At 33.8% G+C, this 19,868-nt stretch overlaps 2 protein-coding genes across 4 annotated transcripts; one reads left to right on the top strand and one right to left on the bottom strand.

Annotated features, from left to right (window-relative positions):
* Positions 1-468: 468 nt before the first annotated feature.
* LOC107761526 (trigger factor-like protein TIG, Chloroplastic) lies at positions 469-7,593 on the top strand. 2 transcript variants are annotated; one of them, XM_016579750.2, is made up of 14 exons: positions 469-861; positions 1,478-1,561; positions 1,854-1,982; positions 2,333-2,421; positions 3,188-3,371; positions 4,270-4,360; positions 4,477-4,631; positions 5,182-5,274; positions 5,388-5,480; positions 5,924-6,004; positions 6,089-6,238; positions 6,700-6,795; positions 7,019-7,092; positions 7,181-7,593. In XM_016579750.2, exons 1-14 carry the CDS (start codon positions 562-564, stop codon positions 7,209-7,211), a joined length of 1,650 nt encoding a protein of 549 aa, XP_016435236.2. In that variant the 5' UTR covers positions 469-561; the 3' UTR covers positions 7,212-7,593. The 2 variants fall into 2 exon arrangements, with proteins under 2 accessions (XP_016435236.2, XP_075091021.1); XM_075234920.1 differs by having other exon boundaries at positions 7,019-7,593.
* A 144-nt stretch (positions 7,594-7,737) lies between these two features.
* Positions 7,738-13,562, bottom strand: LOC107761528 (phosphatidate cytidylyltransferase 1-like). Of its 2 annotated transcripts, none has more exons than XM_016579757.2 (11): positions 13,266-13,562; positions 11,971-12,203; positions 11,724-11,875; positions 11,292-11,433; positions 10,502-10,658; positions 9,939-9,986; positions 9,765-9,848; positions 8,845-8,973; positions 8,701-8,757; positions 8,267-8,347; positions 7,738-8,005 (listed from the first exon to the last, which is right to left on the bottom strand). In XM_016579757.2, exons 1-11 carry the CDS (start codon positions 13,335-13,337, stop codon positions 7,916-7,918), a joined length of 1,245 nt encoding a protein of 414 aa, XP_016435243.1. In that variant the 5' UTR covers positions 13,338-13,562; the 3' UTR covers positions 7,738-7,915. The 2 variants fall into 2 exon arrangements, with proteins under 2 accessions (XP_016435243.1, XP_016435244.1); XM_016579758.2 differs by having other exon boundaries at positions 13,269-13,562.
* Between the last annotated feature and the right edge of the window lie 6,306 nt (positions 13,563-19,868).

The raw sequence follows: 19,868 nt of genomic DNA, 5'->3' as shown, positions 1-19,868 counted from the left end.
GTTAATATAAAATGATATTTTTTTGAGATGTTAATAATGTACAAATAGCACGTTGTGAAAGAGAGGAAAAAAGAGGGAGGGGTCTATGATAGAATCATAACTATTTCTACATTAATTTTTTACACTATTAGTGTAATTTGTTATATTTTTCTTATTTTTCACCTTCAATAAAGTATGAATATTTATATATAATTAATTTTTATGTATTGTAATAGTGTAAAAATTCTTTTATATTGTCTATCTACAAAAGTAAAATTCATGAAAAAATTGCACCAATATAGTGTAAAGTAAAAGCCATTATGCTATTATATCATCTCCTACATTAGGCAAGTCAAATAGTTTTTTCTATTACTACAATATTTTTTCAAATACTTTAAATATATTCTTACTATGAAATAATGTGAGTTAAGATAGAAATATATTTTAATTAAAAGATAGGAATATGTTTTTGAATCCGTACCTTATCCTACTCTGGAAATTGCTCTAAATAAGGCTTAGGGTGGGTGGGGAGACAGGGGAGTGTTATCTTCAGTTCTGCAACTTTGGCTTTGAACTGAAAAAATGGCAACGCCAATTGCAATCCAATTCAAGCCCTCTATTCTCTCCTTTCCATCACCTCATTCCCCATCTATTAACACAAAAACTCATTTCCTTCAACCCAATGATAAATTCTTGCTCTCTTCTCCTCTCAAACAAATAGTACCCACTTTATCTTCCCGCCAATTCTCCTTTCTTCAACAGCAGCAGCTTTCTTCAGCTCGTTTCGTAGCCTCAGCAGCTCCCGGCGTTGTTGATACTGTTGATAAAGATAAACTTCCAGCTGATATTCATGTTACTGAAACCCAGGAACCCAATTCCAGAGTACGCTTATTTAATTTCTTTAAGTGTCTTTTGCTTTCTTTTTAAACCCCAAGTTTTAATTTTCTTCACAAACGTTTGGCTGGGATTAAGAAAGAATTTTGAAACTTGTTGATTAAAACATTGCCATTGACATTTATGTGGCTATAAAATCATGTCATTGAGCTTGAGCCGGAAGTCCTAAGAATTATTTCTAAATAAAGAAAGATATCATTCCTTTTGGAAAGGACTAAAAATGAGAATGTTACATAAAATGGGAGAGGGGGGTAATAAAGTTCTAACCTAGTGACAAGTTTCTTTATTTTATTTTTCAACTTTAAATTTTTGTTACGGATTCTTATCTTGGGCGAAAGTGGTTTTTTTCTTCTTTTTCTGAAAGAACTTTTGATTGCATAGTTGTCAGCTGCCTTGATTGTCAATGCATTACAAAGTGTTCCAAGTATATCAGGAATAGTCATTTTTGAGAATTAGAAATTTAGCTTGACCCTGTCTATTGTAGTGAAGTATCCAAAGGGTTGAAGGTTCACATATTCTTTTGTTTAAATGTCTAGAAGGAAAAGATGTCATTATCATGTCCATCATTTGACTTACATAACTTCAATTGTTTTGCTTTTCGCAGGTCAGATTGACTGTAGAAGTTCCAACTGTTGTATGCGAGGATTGCTACGGAAGAGTCATAAGAGAGTTCATGAAACACTCAAAGGTGCTAGATGGAAACCTTTTTGAATTTATAACTGTTTCCACATTCCATTCTTGAAGCTAATTTTAGTCTTGAGGGGAAGACTATGACTTTTTGATTGTTCTTAAATATTGTTTTTATACTTTTTGTCCTCTTATGAATACTAGATATGAGCATTTATTGCCATGATCCATATTATTATTGAGTATGATTTAAAACTCCATGGCAACTGCTGGTGCACTGCCTATCTTTTCACTAAATATCTCCTTGACGATCCGCTCCAACTCTGGATTTTAATTCAATGGATGTTGTTCAGGTTCCTGGATTTCGTCCTGGGAAGAATGTTCCAGAAGATATCCTCGTTGGCTATGTTGGGAAGCAAAATGTTCAAAAAGCTGCAGTCGAGTCTATTCTGAAAAGAACACTTCCACATGCCATGTCTTCGGTGCGTCGTCATGCTATTTTTACAAATTTATTAATCTTGTAACAGCTTAAGCTTCTAGAACTGTTGTTACAAATTTGAGGTTTGAGTTTTTACTAATCACTTCCTTTCAAACTGCTTCTGTACCTGAAGGTTTTAGGAACTCTTTTCACCTCTGGTGTATCTCATAAACAGAAAGCCGGGCCAAAGTTATGTCTGTCAATACTGTTTTGGCAGTTTTAGGAAGTAACTTGTATCTTGATTCGAAATATTTTATTGCTTATAAGTAATAATAGGGAATTTACATTGTTCGAATGAGCTTTCTACTTTCTTGGTTTGCTAACTCTGATGCACTGTATGCTGCTAAACTGTAGGTTACTGGAAAAGCATTGGAAGACTCAATTCGCATTGCGACCAAATTCGCAGACATGGAAAAGACCTATGTGTCTACGAATTCCTTGAGGTTTTTCGAAGACTCAAATTAAATTTGTAGTTAGTAAACTTTATTTTCCACAGCTTCTAATTTGATTAAAGTAAATGCTGTACTGCTGACCAATTAACTGTAAAACTGGTGGCAATGAAATCATCCTTCTGCATTGGGTAATTTTCTGAACAGTACTCTTTATGAAATAAATGCTAACAATCTTATGTGCATCTCTGTTAAGCAATGGTTTCGAGTTTGACCAGATAGATAATTCTGTGCAAAATGCTTTTTCCTGGCATATTATAAACTCGTGTTAGATGCTTACAAACTTTTGGCATTTTTTATTTATCAAACAATTTTCAGTGCTAACCGAATAAGTTCTGGAGTTTACATCTCTAACATTTAAAAATTTAGATGTGCAGCATAGGCCTTAAGAAGGAAATTAAAAAGAAAATAACAATGATGAGGTTGTCATGCCGACTTGTTCAAAAGCTGTTTTATGCCATCTTTTCTTAGACATGTGCCTTAGTCTTTGTATGTCTGCTCCTCGGCAATAAAATAAAAGTAATAACAATCTCATTCGTTGTGGTTAGACTTGCGCTTTTCATGATTTACAGTTGCTGTTATTAGCTTTAAAATTGAAAGGTGAGAAGAGTTTGATCTAGTCAATACTAATAGAGGTGGTACCGCCTTTGAGGGGAATATCACCTGAAGATTCTGGTCAACTTGAGAAATCATATATGCGATGTCCTATGGCCATAAAAAGGTAAGGGAAGTCCTGACCTGTGATTTGTGATGATTGTAGGTATGATGTGATTGTTGATGTGGCTCCTGAAATCAAGTGGAAACCTGAAAATGCATATAAGAATCTTAAGGTTGTTGTTGAGCTTGACAGTGATATGGATGCTCAGGTAGCTTCAGAAAAAGAATTTACACGGCGTCACAAGTCTCTGGGTGCATTGAAAATTGTTACTGATCGGGGTTTACAGGTATAACCATTGGTTCCTTGGTCTAACCATTTGAATGGGTTTGTTTAACTCTTCTCTCTGCTTCCGTACTAGTTTAGCGCCTAAATTATACATCGAACATGTTAAATCAGCATTTGTGAATATGCATGCCATTTTATCCTCTTTGCTTAAGAGTTCACAAAATCAGATGCAACTCAACAGCTCCTACGGATTTCTGCCTGCACCGCACCTCCCCCCAAACACAGCCGCTTCCTCACCTCGCCGCTGAAACCCTTCCTCACCTCATTTCTGTTTACACCATTTGCAATAAAATGAAACATTTTTACAAATGACAGTTTAAATTGGGTAAGTGATATCATTCATGCGATAAAATAAGGATCTTTCAACGCTGAGTAAAATGCAAAAACCCTTTTATTTTGAAGAATTAACCTAAATAGTCACCCATTCAACTGCTTAAACTAACAATACCTAGCGGATGTATAATATATGTATTATCCATGTTTAATATGTGTATAACCATGTATAATTAGTGTATAATCTATGCATACTGTCTTGAAAAGTAAATAGTGAATCCGGCCGGTTATTTGTGTAAAGATCCCTTCATTTTTCAGCCCCCAGCACGAGCACAAGTTGAAAAGTTATGATATGATTTGCGACCTTCCTTTTGTGATATATAAGCATTATCTTTTACTTTCATTAGCACGAACTGACTTTGATGTTGGAAAGCATTTTGGTTTCTCTTCTTCCTAGCATACTCATTTACAGAGTAGTGATCATATAGGTGTTGTTGCATTCTCCAACTTCTGTGCATTTGGCACTGAGATTAAGTCCAGAGACATACATAAGTATTTGAGAAGGATATTCTTTTTTTTTTATGCATAGGATATTTTGTTACCATAAGTATCCAAAAATTCTCCAGGTTGGCGATGTTGCAGTGATTGATATATCAGCAACTACGATTGAACAAGATGGATCAGATGCTAAAAGCATACCTGCTGCAGAGAGTAAAGGCTAGTATTTCTTTAATATATCATTTTTCAATGAAATACTGTCTCCAAGTATGTTTTAGTTGCTTGTCCTATTATTGAAAGTGTTTGAGCTGATTGTATCTATATTTGTGGTTCAGGTTTCAACTTTGACACGGAAGATGGGGATAATGTCCTTCCCGGTTTTCTTGACTCAATTGTTGGTATTAAACGTGGTGAAACAAAGTCATTCCCTTTGGTATTTCCAGACTCATGGAAACAAGAGGATCTTCGTGGTGTTCATGCTCAATTCACAGTGAGTTCCTATGCCACCTGATAAAGATTTCAAGTGAATTTAATGTCATGTAAATAGTTATGATTACTTTGTTTATCATCTCTCACTTTTCCATCTAGGCAAGATTTCCTTCTCTCTTTTGTTGCATTCCCTGACCGAATGCCCCATGTTTACTGTCACTACTAATACCGACGAAAATACTTTATCCATAATACTTCAAAGAAGTAGTTGACTTCAAGAATTGACTAAAGCACATCTAACAATATTGCTGGTTGTGGCTATAGAGAAGAATTGCATAATCTTACTGGTCAGTTGAAATTGATGTGGAATCTACTTCTTATTTTTCAAGTCTTAGCTGTAGGACATTTTGTCCTCATCTGAATAAGGATCTTTGTTAAGTGTTTCTAAGCAAAAGTTAGTTTAACTTTAAGACTGATTGATCGTGGAGTTTTTAGATCACTGCGAGCTTTTTGCCAAATTAGGTTGAGTAGGGAAGAAACCTACTTAGATGATTAATATGTACAATACAGTTTAATTTGATGAAAGTTCTTCCTTTTGTTTTTCTCATCAGGTTGAATGTAAAGAACTGTTCTACAGAGATTTGCCTGAGGTGAATGACTCGATTGCTGATAAGCTTATCCCGGGATGCAGCTCCATTGAGGAGGTAGGACTGCTTCTTCTTTTTTTTCCTCATATGTGCAGAGGAGTTATAGCAAAGCAATTTATTTTCCTGAATGACATCGAAGTTGAGGAAATTTCCTGCTAAATAATTTGCAGGTAAAGCAAGCATTGCTACAAAGATGTCTTGAAGTTGAACAGGCAGCTAAAGACCAAGCAACTGATAATGCTATCTTAGACCAGCTATACAAGGTTTCTTTTCATTTCTTTTTTTATTTTATTTAACAGTCGTATCTAGCAAATGAAAACATGCAAGCCATAGTGACCATGTGTTACTTGATTGACAAATTTCTTCGGATCAACCCATGCTTGCAAATCAAAAGCTGAGTTTTCCCTCGACTCTGATCATGGGCTTGGGGCCATATGAACATGCAGTCCGTTTCCTATATAACAAAATTCTTCGAATAAATTCTATACCCCTAGTCGGTGAGAATTACTTAGGTTTTATTGTTACCATTTGCTCTGTTCACTACTAAAAAATTGTTGATGTTTGAGATATGGTAATCCTGTTGTGCCGCAGACTCGCACTCACACATAGACCCTAAGTTTGGTGACTATTTGCATACATGTATTAGATTTCATTTTGTTAACCTTTTGTTTATGATGAGGTTATGACATTTTCCCTTTTGATCTAGATGGTTGAAGTTGATATTCCTCAATCTCTCTTCGAAGAGCAAGGAAGACAACTCTATGGAGCTCAACTTTTACAGTTGCAGGTCAGCACTGCATTCACCACTCAGTTGTTTCTACATTTATGGACTTCTGTGCATGCTCTGATCTAATCATTATCTTTGTTTTAGGCAAATATGAAACTGAGCGAACAGCAGCTGGCATCGTTATCAAGCCCAAGGGCCGTGAATGAGTTCCTTGAAGCACAAAAAGAAAATATAACAAGTATTATAAAGCAAAATTTAGCTGTTGGTGACATATTTACACGTGAAAATTTGCAGGTACATGCCGTCTTTATGTCATATATGATCCCCCTATCAAAATTTAGATAACTATTTTTCCCTTCATCTTTATCATTGGCTGCTTAAAATTTCTAAAAGTTATTAGTAGGTTAACTGACCTTCCTTATCTCAGCCCCCTTTGGCTCTGGTGTAACCTCAAAGCCTTCTAATTTGTTACAAGTATCAGTTGCACGTGTTTTGGCAAGGTAATAAAATAATGAAAATAGTGGGAAAGAAATCCCTTTTACTTTGACCGAGTACGGCGAGCATTCAAAAGTAATTAGCTCTCCGGTAAGGAGCAAGACTGCACAACAATAACAACCACCATCTGCTTATCTATGTTCTGCTCCTACGCATTTTACCTGTGCCATTCAGTAGCCCCGTGAAAGATTCAAATACTTAGGCATGCTGATAGTGCAGCTTACCTTTTCTGATCATTAGTCATTTACTGGACTTTGCAGTTTTCAACAGAGGAGCTAGTGAAAGAGGTTCAGAACTCAATTGAAGAATTCCAAAAGTCTCAACAGGAGTACGATGAGGACCGAGTTAAGCAACAGGTTAGAATTTAATTGAATTGTTCTGACAATAACATTTTAAATATAGTTGACCGCAAAATCTCAAGCGACTTGATCATAATAGAAATGTGGAAACTATCTTGATATTCCAATTTGACTGGATTAGCTGATGTTTCTTTCTATCTTGCCAGTTTAAGCAAGTCTTATGTTTGTCTTCCATATTAAGTAAAAGTGCAGAGTCTGATGGTCCCTTAATGTTGCCCAGGTACAAGAGGTACTTGAAGGGGCTAAAGTACTTGAATGGCTAAGGGAAAATGCAGATATTCAGTACATAACTAGGTGAAAAGACATAGATGTTCAATGTTCAAAGAAAGGATAAGCTTTCGACTTAGTTTGATGCTTCTGAAAAATCTGTCATTCTCTATAGCACCATGCATGGTGTTGATGGTCCCAGATGATCAAAGAATGTCAGCAACTGATGTGGCCAAATGCTTCAAGCGAAGTTTCAGCAGTATCAAGTTTCCACAACTTATAGTGCTACCCGATTGTTGGCTTGGTTTGAAGGAGCTTCTCGAATCTGAGCATCTTTTTTTTTTGGATCAACTGATGCAATTTCCAGACTGATGAATCATCCTGATTTCCGTATCGCAATCCAAAAAGTCACCATTTTAAAGTTGGTGAACTGAAACTATATGTATTTTGAGAGGCACTCCAGAGCTGTTTACTGCTGTACATTCATAAGCTGCTTATTGGTGTACCTTCTATTACCCGATCTGACTGTGTTTCTTATTGCTAAATTATGTGATTAAGCAATTTAATGAAGCATCCTATATTATTTAAGGGTGATCTTGACAAGTAAGGATTCCCCACACATTAAATTTCAGTTTACCAAAATATACCAACTTGGGGAGAACTAGGATTGACAGAGTAACAATTTCTCCCTACATTTGTTTCACAGGATCTGGTGTTTGCGATCATTGACCGATACTCAAAAAAAGTCTTTGAAAAGATAAAAGAAATGGAGGGAAGTTAGAGAAACAGGGAGAAAATTTTGGTGCATAACTTTTGAATATGAGTTTAAGAAGAGTAAATGTGCAGAAATGGACACCCATAACATCTCAACCAAGAAGAAATATTGTGCGCGAATCGGCAGAAGTACTGTTCAATTGTTTTCTAGCTGTCTCTGCCGAAATATCTGGCCCAGCCTATAGTAAAGTGCTTTCTGATCCTCAAAGCTGAGATTCCTTACGATCTGCAGTAGCAAGAGAATCAGTTACAGATTACTTATCCACGGTTATTCAACATCTTCAATTAGTTTAGTTCTTTTAATTATCTGCTTGGTTTGTGCCTTGGAATAAGCAACACATCCATTTGAAGTGTAGTTTTCACAAGCAATGTTACCAATTTGACTATATTTTTCATATATTTTTAGTACAAAATATGGCCACAGCAAATGTTTAAGTGCAGCATGTAACTTTCACCTTTTGCACTCGGTTAGAAAATCAGTTATTACCTGATCTAAAATCATCTCAACGGAGTAGTCCTGAGGAACAAATGACTGGTAGTAGATGTAGACAAAAATTGCCATCACCATCTGCACATATGTAACACAACCTTAGCTTTTAGCTTACACGGTTGAACTTCAAATAACAACATAACTCAATAAAATCCCACAAGTGGGGTCTGGGGAGGGTAGAATGTACGCAGACTTTACCCCTACCCCGGAGGGGTAGAGAGGCTGTTTCCAAGAGACCCTCATCCAAAGAAGACTTGAACTTCAAATAAAAGGAAGTAATTTTGTGTCTGAACAAGAATTATCAAGTAAATGCTTCAACTCTCTATCATCTTAATAAAAAATTTAAGATGAACCAAAACATTTTACTTTGTAAAAGACTCAGGGCACAAGTATTTTCTTTAGTTTGAAGATAACTGCTTCTTGAGTATTACCTGGCAATCCATCCTATCAGTGAAACCGCCGTGTCCCGGAATATAATAGCCAAAGTCCTGGACGATTCCATGTAAATGGAAGAAATCAGTGAGTAGAAAGTAGAAAGGCAATACTATTCAATTTCCAATAACAGCTGTACAGACCTTGATCTTAAAGGCTCTCTTGAAACCACTAGCGAAAAATCCTCCAAACGGAGCTATTATCGACGCAAATAAACCCAGGCATAAAGCATGCCATTGCACTGGTAATATTGATATCTCCTTCAGAGGGAACTGTAAGAATTCACTAAATGATAATGAGTGTAAGTTCTGTAAGCAGCAGAGGAAGTTCATGTTAAATGTAGAGCTAAGAAAGTCTATGATATAGAGTATCGCTTCGATTATTATATCACCTTTGCTTGCTATGGTTACTACTTGTTGTTTCTACTTCTTTTTTAGTTTTTTTTCTCTTGAGCCGGGGGTCTATCGGAAACAGCCTCTCTACCTTCGTAAGGTAGGGGTAAGGTCTGCGTACACTCTGTTCCCCCGGCCCCCACTTTGTGGGATTACACTGGGTTTGTTGTTATTGTTGTTGTTAATGCTTATTATAGAGTAAAACAACTGAGTGCTAGATGCAGTTCCAGCATTTAAACATCAAGATTGCCTAAGCAATGGATTATTTCATCAAGCACAAATTAGATGACTTAGGGTGTGACTTGAACGATACAAACTTCTAGAATTGTGTTTTTATAAATCTCAATACCAGCTTGTTAAAAAATTAGATTCAACTAGCAGTTGTAGCAGATCTGAGCCATCGTTTATAACAAAATTTCATTGATTTTGACAGTTTCTCGGGGAACTACCGAGACTACATTGTTAGCAGTTGATATCAATCAATCAATCAATCAACTATGCCTTAGTCCCAAGCTAGTAGGAGAACGTTGATAATATTGATTAAAAAAAATCATCAAACTTCAAAAGTCAACAAGTAATAAAGACCATACATCCTTAGTAGAAAGAATTGTCCAAAACAGTTCCAGAAAGGTCATAGTTTTCGCAGAAAGGTATTATTGATGCAGACTCACCCATTGAGGCCATCCAGCTATAGAATAGTATTCTGGCTTGAATAAAGGACCAGGATCACATTCAAGCCAACCAGTCGATAGATCCTGCATATACATTGTTAGATAAGTAATCATCAAGAATTGTAGCCAAAAAAATCTTTGAGAAAGAGTAACTTGAAAAATAAAAGATCTTACCTTTCTTGGACATGTCAACCATTGGAAACGGCCAAGCACATTTGCAAACTGCATACAAGCTGAAAATTTCAATTACAAAATTCACATTTTGACAGTGCTTCACATAAAACTTTTCTGTGTATGCCCTTCTAGAAAGAGGAGGGAAGATCAAGTAACAAGCCAAATACCACCTAAAAGAATCAAAATACCAGAGGCGTAGCCAGTATTTCAACCTTATGCGTTCTGTTTAGAACGACGGCTTTAATTGCTAATGACTGAGTTCTAGATTTAATATTTATACATATTTAATGATTTTTTTAACACAAAATATACTGTTTGAGAAAAGCTACTGGATTCGGCCGAACCTGTAGCTCGGCTTCTGCCTCCGCCCATGAATTCTCAACCAAGTATATCTACAACTATAAGCAGTGGCACAAGAACAGAACAAGATCGAGCCCTCCCTCTATTGTTAAGTCTTGAATACAATGGCAAAACTACTACTTATCTCAACCAAGTGTAAAAAATACTATCAGTTGGTCAAAAAGAGCAGGAGAAAACTGGAAGTCCTGAAAAGTGCCACTGACCAAGAAAGCTGTTATCACGGTGGCAATAGATGCTCCAATGAAGCCTTCCCATGTCTTCTTTGGAGAAAGCTTGATCAAAGGTGTCTTCCCAAAGAAGAAACCAAAGAAATAAGCTGCTACATCATTCATAGCTATAAGTGATGCTGGAAGAAGGAACCTGCAACAGTAGAATTAAATATTAATGTCGATACACTCGATCGATCTACAGTACGTAAAGAAAGTGACCTAACTCCACGATAGTTAAGATCATCTCTGGCCAACAATTTGCTACTTCTTTGAATAAGTATCCACAAGCCTTAAAACGTGATTCTCTTTAATATTCCCAACTTACCACTAACGGACAGGGAAGCATATTTTAATTGAATTTTGTTGCCATAGCTTAAGGTGCAAGTATAGATTAATTACATAGTAGATGAAGCAGTTCTTGAATTACAGGAATCAAGATGAAAATACTTAAGCTGCCTCAATCTCCAAAGATACAATTTTGAGATCCAACTAACTAGAGATATAGGTTTCACTCCATAACTCTCAGATAAGATAAAGAGCAGACAAAATTATGCATTCTTTAGCATTTTTGAAAAGATTATAAACTCAGACAGTAAAAAAAGCATCTATCTAGGGGAGATTTAGGCATTTCTTTCATTGTATGCTTCATAAGGCTATGTATAATATCGACCTAAGATATATAATACAATGATATAACCAAAAGAAGCATTTAATTAATGCATCGATCAACAGGAGTAAAAATTGTTAGAACATCACATATTAACTTCCTGAAAACATATATTACCAGAAAATGCCTTCAAATATGTTGGCTACAGTAAAAGAGGATTGAGTGAAGACCACAAATAGAATCATGTGCGTCCATGCATACTGACCAAATTGATACTTGTATGTCTTCTTCTTTAGTGTTAGTATGAACCACACAAGTCCTGCAAATACATACGAGAATCACATTATTGACATCATGTTAAAAAGATTGTGATACAGAACAGGCACATTAAATACAAGCATCGATCAGACGTATATGTTACTACATATGGAGCCGCACATAGTCATAAATGATATCTTGACCAGAAAAAGAAAAGAGGCATATTTGAAGCCACTGGATGTCAAAAAAATATGTCACCTCAAGTGATGCATGAAATAACAAGGTTATAAAAGGCATACTGTAGAAATCCAAATAAATTACATGGAAGTTTTTTTAAGAAGATGAACAGACCTGAAATATACAGAAAGTAGCAAAAGACCATCTGATACTTTATGACCTTGCCTACTAGCTTATATGAGAATTCATCTGAAGTTGCAGTGTTCACAAGCTGTTGGCTTAGTATGCGTCCATACACAAACAACATGCCTGTGAAGAAAAAGTACCTGAACAATATATATAAAATGCATAGTACTCCAGTTATATATATATTTCCATTTTGAGTAGCTGCAATCAAAGTTACATACAGGGGAATTCTTACCAATTTAGTAGCCTAAATCCAGGTAGGCATCTATCTTCATCAGGTCTTCTAAGTAGATTGAATAGCTCGAAGGTCATGATTATTTGAATGACAACGACCATCGCACAAATATACAGATGACCCAAGTATAGAATGATGATGATGCTTATAACCATCCATAAAGAAGAATACGTTCGAATCCACATTGATCTATATTTGTTTTGTTCATCTACTTTGCTTAGCTCAGGAAATATCTGACATGAACAAAATTAACCACGTTCAACTTCTCTAGCCAAACAACCACAAATTGTAGCACAGTAAAACTACTCATTATCTTCCATCTATTCAGCTTGGCAGAATTAATATATAAGATAGGGAAAAGGAAAGACAATATAAGCAGGACATTTAGATGAGATATCAATTTAATTAATTGTATAAGATTTCTACAAGTTAACCAATCCATCCTCTACTAATTAATAAGGAAACATGAATTATTAAATATATATAATGTTTCCACATAGAATATCCAAATGTGTATATATATATATATATATATATATATATATATAAAAGTTGGAGATCTTGTACGTAATTAATGTGACACAATAACTACCTCTTATATCCCTCCTTCCTAGAATTAGGTGTACCTCAAGTATTAATAATATTCATATCATGTGCAGATATTTGCAACCACAACTGTTAGATGAATTCTCTTAAAGAGATGCCAAGTTTAATGGATATCCAAAGTGACCATATTTAGCAATCGGTCCCCTTAGACTAAAGACAAGCGTAACGCATTATAGTGATCCATGCATGCAAGGGAACACTTGGCATGCAACATCTGATGAATTAGTGGAGAAATGTTTTGTACAACGTAACAATCCCAGCATAAAAATTACGTATTATTTAATTTATTCCTCCATTGCTAGATATTTATACACTCTTTAACTCTTTTAGCATTCTGGTACTCACACGAATATATAATGCCTTGGTTGTTGACAGTATAACTTTAGTTATTTGGTAAAAATCAATTAAATTTATCTCCAGCATTAGAATTACAACTTCTTTGAGATCATCACCAAATAATCAAGCTGCTGCATAGACCAAGCATATGCTCAATTTTCACAAATGTATTCTAACTAATTTAACCGGTTATAGCAAGTTATTCAGATTATCTCAAATTAGACTTATTTGTGCAAGTTACGTTATGCACCGTCAGCACATATAAGTTACTCCTATGCTATAGTAAAATCGAAACTCTATAAAGCAAGTTTATACTATAGTAATAAAAAGATGAAAGAAGTTGCTATATATACCACCTCCTGCGTCCGTCTACGCCGGATTCGGGTAGGTGTTGATGGTGACGAAGGGATCAGATGCTCCTGCATTTTTAGTATTGCTTCTTCCTTTCCCAAACAAATTAAGATAATCCAACGAACAAATTAATCTAGAAAACCAGACGAGATTTAATGACAAAGAAGAAGCTGTAACGCATGCAGATCAGAGGTGTTACGTTCGATCGATGCAACGTGAAATTAAGAACCAGCAATGGAAGCTGTGGAATGGAATGAACAATGTTGATCTCTGGATGCTGATCTTTCGCTTTAAACTTTGTCCGCTTCAATTGCCTGTTAAGTTTTTATAGCGCCACTTGTATTCCATAGGAAGAAAAGAATAAGTTTTTTTATGTATAAATAAAATCATAACTTATAATATTAGTGTTAATTTCGCGTATTTTTATTAAATTTCATCCATTAAAAAAGAATAGTCATAAAATTTCAATATGTTCTTTATAATATTGAAATTTTATCTATCGTAACAATTGAGTCACATAACTTTTGCAGACTATAACAAACACCCTAATGGTTAAAGTGTTGTCGTTATAGGAGATAATGCTTAATTAATGACTTATAATCATATAGTGGACAAAGTTCGTTTATACAAAAATAATTTATAACTATACTATTAAAATATATAAAAAGTTTAGTGATGTATTATTATAGCAAAAAAAAATTACTTTAATATAACAAATATAATTTTATAACTTTATTATTATAGTGGTCGAATTTACGACCATACTTGAAATTAACTCTAATAAAATTTAATCACTTAAATCGTCTTTGTCTTTCTAAGTAATTGGTTATACTATGTATGAGTTTAATTTATAACCTAAAATATGTATTAACCTTTTGGAGTTGATCAAATTATATTACAGCGCATGTGGGTGAACTTTTTAGTTTTTATACCTTCGGTGGAGAAAAATTAAATTAAAAAAATGTTTTTCCTGGTTATTTTGGAAGTTAGCATATTGTTATCTCCAAGATAAATATTTCTTGCATTGCTTCTTACATTCAAAGAACCCATACAATTATATTACCATTTTCTACCTAAACGGATCATCTTATTTCTCAGTAAAGTACTAACAGGTTTTAGCTAATCATATTCATTAACTTTGCTTTAGTTCTCAATAGTTTTGAACATTGAGCATAATGTCTTCGTATATTTTGCATTCTTTAAAAAGATAAAACAAAGTTGAAGCTGTTATATTAGCTAGAATTTATAGATCTAAAGAGAAATATAAATAATTAGTAACTGTAGTCAAGAATTAGGAAGATAAAAAGCTACATCAGTTAAAGCGTGAAAAAGAACGAAATGCAGGTGCACCCAATTACCAAATTCTATCATGCTATCCCTATACACACCTCACATGTAAAATAGGACTGGTTTTTATTTTGGCTTTTGCGTTGCTACTAAAATCCGTGAGGATTTACTATTCTTGTCGTATAACTTATATTCTTCGGGTCTGTTTGAAAAGTCATATGTAATTATCTGACTATGTAATTATTAGATTAGTAGTTACACACCCTGATAATTATATAGTATAATAATTACAATGATCTGTTTGATTTTCTTAACATAATTATAATATAATCTTCAAAGTCATGTTTGGTCGGATAAGTATAATTACATAATTAAATAAAGTTTTTCCAGATTAATCTATCGAAATATATCAAATAGTACATTAAATAATTATAAATTGATAAATAATATTTTAACAGTATTAAGTATCTTTCTAATAAATAATATTATTACTTAAATTAATTAATAAAAATTAAAATAACGATTTAATTTTTTTTTACTAACTAAATTAATGTGTGATAAATATATGTATATATAAGAAATGCTAAATATTATTTATAATCAGGTACTTAAAGGCATTTTTTAAAAAATTAAAAGTATTAAATAATTATAAATTAGTAACTAATATCATTTTTATCGGTATCTTGACTATCTCTCAAATAAATGCTATCTTAACTTAAAATAACTAATAAAAGTTTTAATTATAAATTAGTAACTAATATCATTTTTATCGGTATCTTGACTATCTCTCAAATAAATGCTATCTTAACTTAAAATAACTAATAAAAGTTTTAATTATGAATTTAAGTTTTTACCAACTCATATGAGAAAATATGAAATTTATGATTTTTTGCACTTTTTAAATAACAAAATAATAAATATGAGTCTAAAAAGATTTTTTGTTAATAATTATTTTATACTAATGAGCAGAAAAACAAGGCTAGTAAAATACAAAATTATATTTAACAACTAGGAAAAACAAAGAAAATAGAAAAGGAAGAAGCAAAATATGAGAAATTATGAAAGCTCACCATAAGAAATATGTTGGACGGTTAAAAATGAGAATAAGAAAATAAAAAATAAAATATTATTAAAACATAGTACTTAATATATTTGAAAAATAAAAACTAAAATTAAAAATTTAAAAGTTACATTACCTTATAATTACACAGTGTAATTATTACTAATCCTCACTTTCCCCTCAAGAATTGGGGAGTGTAATTACATCCTCTCAATCACACCCAATAATTTTATATTGAGCAAGTAATATTACTTGGACAAATATGTCAAACGGTGTAATTACACTCAACTACATCCAAACCTAATTCCTAGTTGGCATTCCATTGAGCACCAAATAGATCTCTTTCCGAGCTCACAACTTTCAAACAAAGCCGCTTATAGGAGCAATTTAGAAAAAATTAAAGAGCTACAAAGTCACGTGAAGGAGCTTGTTGTGAGAGAAAATTTAATTAGTCTATGTGCGATTCTGATATTTTGATGCCTAAAAAGGATGGATTATGGCGTATGTGTGTGGATTATAGAATCATTAACAAAATCACAGTAAACGCGAGGAATTATTAAGATTAAATCATTGCTAAGGCACATAACATATCAAGTTAGTTGAACATCATTACATGTGGCAATTATATAGCTCCAACTTTAATTTAATTTTGAGACAATTAATCAGTTGGGGATTGTTAAAACGACAAGAATCTAAATGATTGATACGTTTAGGGGGCCAGGTTTTTCTTGTTGCCTACTTCTATCAAAAAAGTATATTTAAACAAAATTCAATAACTGAGGGGCAAGTTTAGCCTTGTTTCACGAAATTAAAGTACTCCATAAGACTGCATTTCATTCCCCGTGACATATACAAAAATATTAAGGTCATAATGTTGTTTATTTCTTCAACTTGGTAAAGTGTGCTCTTAGACAACATTATTAGTTCAATTAGTGTACGGAGTATTTTATTCGTCCGAGAAATTTTAATTTAACTCAATCTCCAAGATAAAGATCAATGTTTTCAAGAAGAACTGAAGAATCTTCGCATAAAAGTATCAAGACTTTTATTTCTCTTTTATCTTTTTCTTTTTTTTTCTTGTCCCCCTTTTTTTCCTACTGAGGATTTATAGGTAGTTTTGTTGTGAGTTTCTGGATGGCCCATATTTTGTAAATCTTAGTTGCAGATTATTATATTATTATATTATATATTATATATAGGTAATAAGGGAGTATGTATTATGGTCACTATCTTACTGGCATTCGATACCCTGTATCTTGGTACGTAAAATAGTATTGTTTTCTTTTCCTTAATTAACTATTTGAAAGTATGTGTTATACAAGCATTGTAGCAACGACCAAACGAATATTTAATATTACTGTGAATTATATTGAAACTTATAAAACTGATAATACAGTAACCTGAAATGATTGAAAAGCAACAATAAAACACTTTATCATGTGGTGAGTCTTTGTCCGTGCTTTCTTAATTAAGGCCTCTCCGACGCTTTCTCATTCAAAATAGAGTAAACTCCAAAAGTTACTCTAATTCCATTTTTTACTTCAAAAAAGAATATTTCATTTTATATTCTTCTCTCTCTTTAATATTATATTATTATTTTTATTTAAAATTTATTTTCTTATTTCTATTAAAGAAATTCTATCTTTTTTTCTTTTTTACATATTCATCACATATAATTTAATATAAAATTATTTTATACCATAAATTTTTAAATAATATAATTTGTAAGCAAATATTATAGATTATATATATTAACGGATAATTCAAATAAAAGTGAAATAATTGAGATACAAGACAATTAAATACATATTACATTATGGTAAAATTTATATTAAATATTACATAAATATTCAACTTCTATCTCTAGTATACTCTCATAAATGATCTATTAATGCATTACGAAGTACAAAATGAGCATCTTTGTCCTTAATTTTTTTTTTGTCGAGCTAAAAATTGCTCAAATCGGTAATTTTTATCTACTACCATTTCTACCGTGGGAGGTGGACATTCCCAATCATCTTGAATTAGTGCACTAAGATCACGTTCATCTTCTATTATCATGTTGTGCAGTATAATACATGTAATTATTATATCATGTAACACTTCTTTTCTCAAAAAACGTGATGGTCCTGCAACAATTGCGAAACGAGCTTGCAAAACTCCGAATGCACGTTCAACATCTTTTCAGCATGATTCTTGTTTCATCACGAAATATTTCTTCTGTGGCGAACGTGGGTCACGATTAACTTACAGTTTTACATAAAAATGTACGAAAATTAATTTATCAAAATTATACACCAAAGTTAAGATATAAAATTAATATTATAAAGATATTACATAAACATAATTAGGTATATATAAAGAGATAAATTAAAAGAGTTAAATAATAAAAATAATAATAATATAAGGATGAATAGTAATGGAGGAGATGAATAGTGTCACTCCATATTTGAGATAATACTATTTATTCCCCATTTTGGGGGCAAAAATGGGGGAGCATTGGAGAATAATACCGACCGAACCGAAAATTTCGATTTATTCGGTTTCGATTTTTCAGTTTATTCGGTCGGTTTGCGGTTTATAGTTCTAAAAAGTTCGTATTTGATTCGGTGGTCGGTTTAATGGTTCGATTTTCGGTTAAACCGAAAAACAGAAAAATCGAATTTCGGACATCTGCAATAAGTAGCTGACATATGAGAAATCCAAAATAAAAATGCATGTTGTAAAAAATCCAGACCATTTCTTATGGTCAAAGATCCGAATTTTAAAACGTGAATCAAATCAAATTTTAAAAGCTTCTTTTTCAGTTTGAAAAGTATTGATATCGTCGAAACATGATGGTAGGCTGCAACGTCGACCGTTCTGGAGAGCATACTAGTTCGGCCATGAAAGCGGCGGAGCTATGACAAAACCATTCGGATTCTGGGCGTTCCGTGCGATGCCATTTCCGTGTTCATCCGGTTTTTGTATTCCTTCACGTAAGTTCTCAACATACACGCAAATCGGGTTTGTTTTCTTTATATATATTGTATACGGTCGAAATAGATTTCGGCCTTAGCACATCTGATCGAGTTTGAACGATGATCTATCGAAGTAAGATCCCGAAGGTGGAACAAACTAACCTCGAACCTGGGGAGGCCGATCCATGTCGAGTTCGGTATCATTATCAAGCTCGAATTGAAATCGAACCATGATGCAGAGTAGATATATCATGCTGATAATCCAGAGACCAACCAACATTGACCTCGAATCAATTCGAGGGCTCGAGCCAGGATCGGGCTCGAACCAAGATCACGGGCTCGAGTCGAAATCAAGCTCAAACCAAAATCGAGGGTTCTAAGCAAGATCGAGCTCGCACACAAAAGCCGCAATCCCACTAGAGAGAATCTTGGCAGAAATTGTGAAAAAGCTAACTTATCATGGGTCTCCCACTGAATATTTATTTTATTATGCTTAGAGCCAAATCCCTCCATTATAAAAAGGGCTTGGTTACCATTTCTGTAAAACAAGTTTTTCTCAGGGCTTACATTGTAATAAAAGCGCTATATTCTTCTACAGTAAAGAAACGTTTTTTCAGATTGATTCTATTTGTTGAATCCTAAGATTCATTGTTCCTGACAACCTTATCTATTTCGCATTCTCTGCAATTTATATTTACATTTCTATTTATCCTTACATTTTGTGTTAAGTTACGCTACATATCCTCGGAACTACGTATAAATTCAATTATGCCCATTTTTCGGATAAACAAGCGCGATAAATTTAATTTCATCATTCAATTTTAAACAAATCTGAAAAAACACGCCATTGTGCTTTGCACTTATTTCCGAAAACATCTTGAATTTTGGATCAGATACGAATAACCACCAATCAAATGGCTTCACCGATCGATAACGAAACCGGCCTTCAAGATGAAACCAACAACTTGGCACCCGGTGCCGGAAGGCCAATTAACGATGGCACCGAGGCTCGAATCGAAGTACCCGAAATTCGAGCTGAAATACCATTGGGTGTCAATTCATAAATAGCTTTGGAGGCGAATCAGCATTCCGAACCGGATAGAAACATTCAGGGCGGTACTCGATCCGTAGCCCGAGACACCCAAAACGCGGGAGAAATCGGGCCCAGCTTATGTATGATCTTCGAGATGCTACAAGCCCAACAAGTAGTGATAGCTCAGCTACAGAGCCAAACTCGCGCACAAAAGCAGGCCGGATTCCAATCCACTTCGAGAAGTCACCCCTAGAACAGAGCCCGC

This window comes from Nicotiana tabacum, chromosome 2 (genome assembly GCF_000715075.1).
Source record: "Nicotiana tabacum cultivar K326 chromosome 2, ASM71507v2, whole genome shotgun sequence".
Lineage (NCBI taxonomy): Eukaryota > Viridiplantae > Streptophyta > Magnoliopsida > Solanales > Solanaceae > Nicotiana > Nicotiana tabacum.
This window is presented reverse-complemented; position numbering and strand designations above follow the sequence as displayed.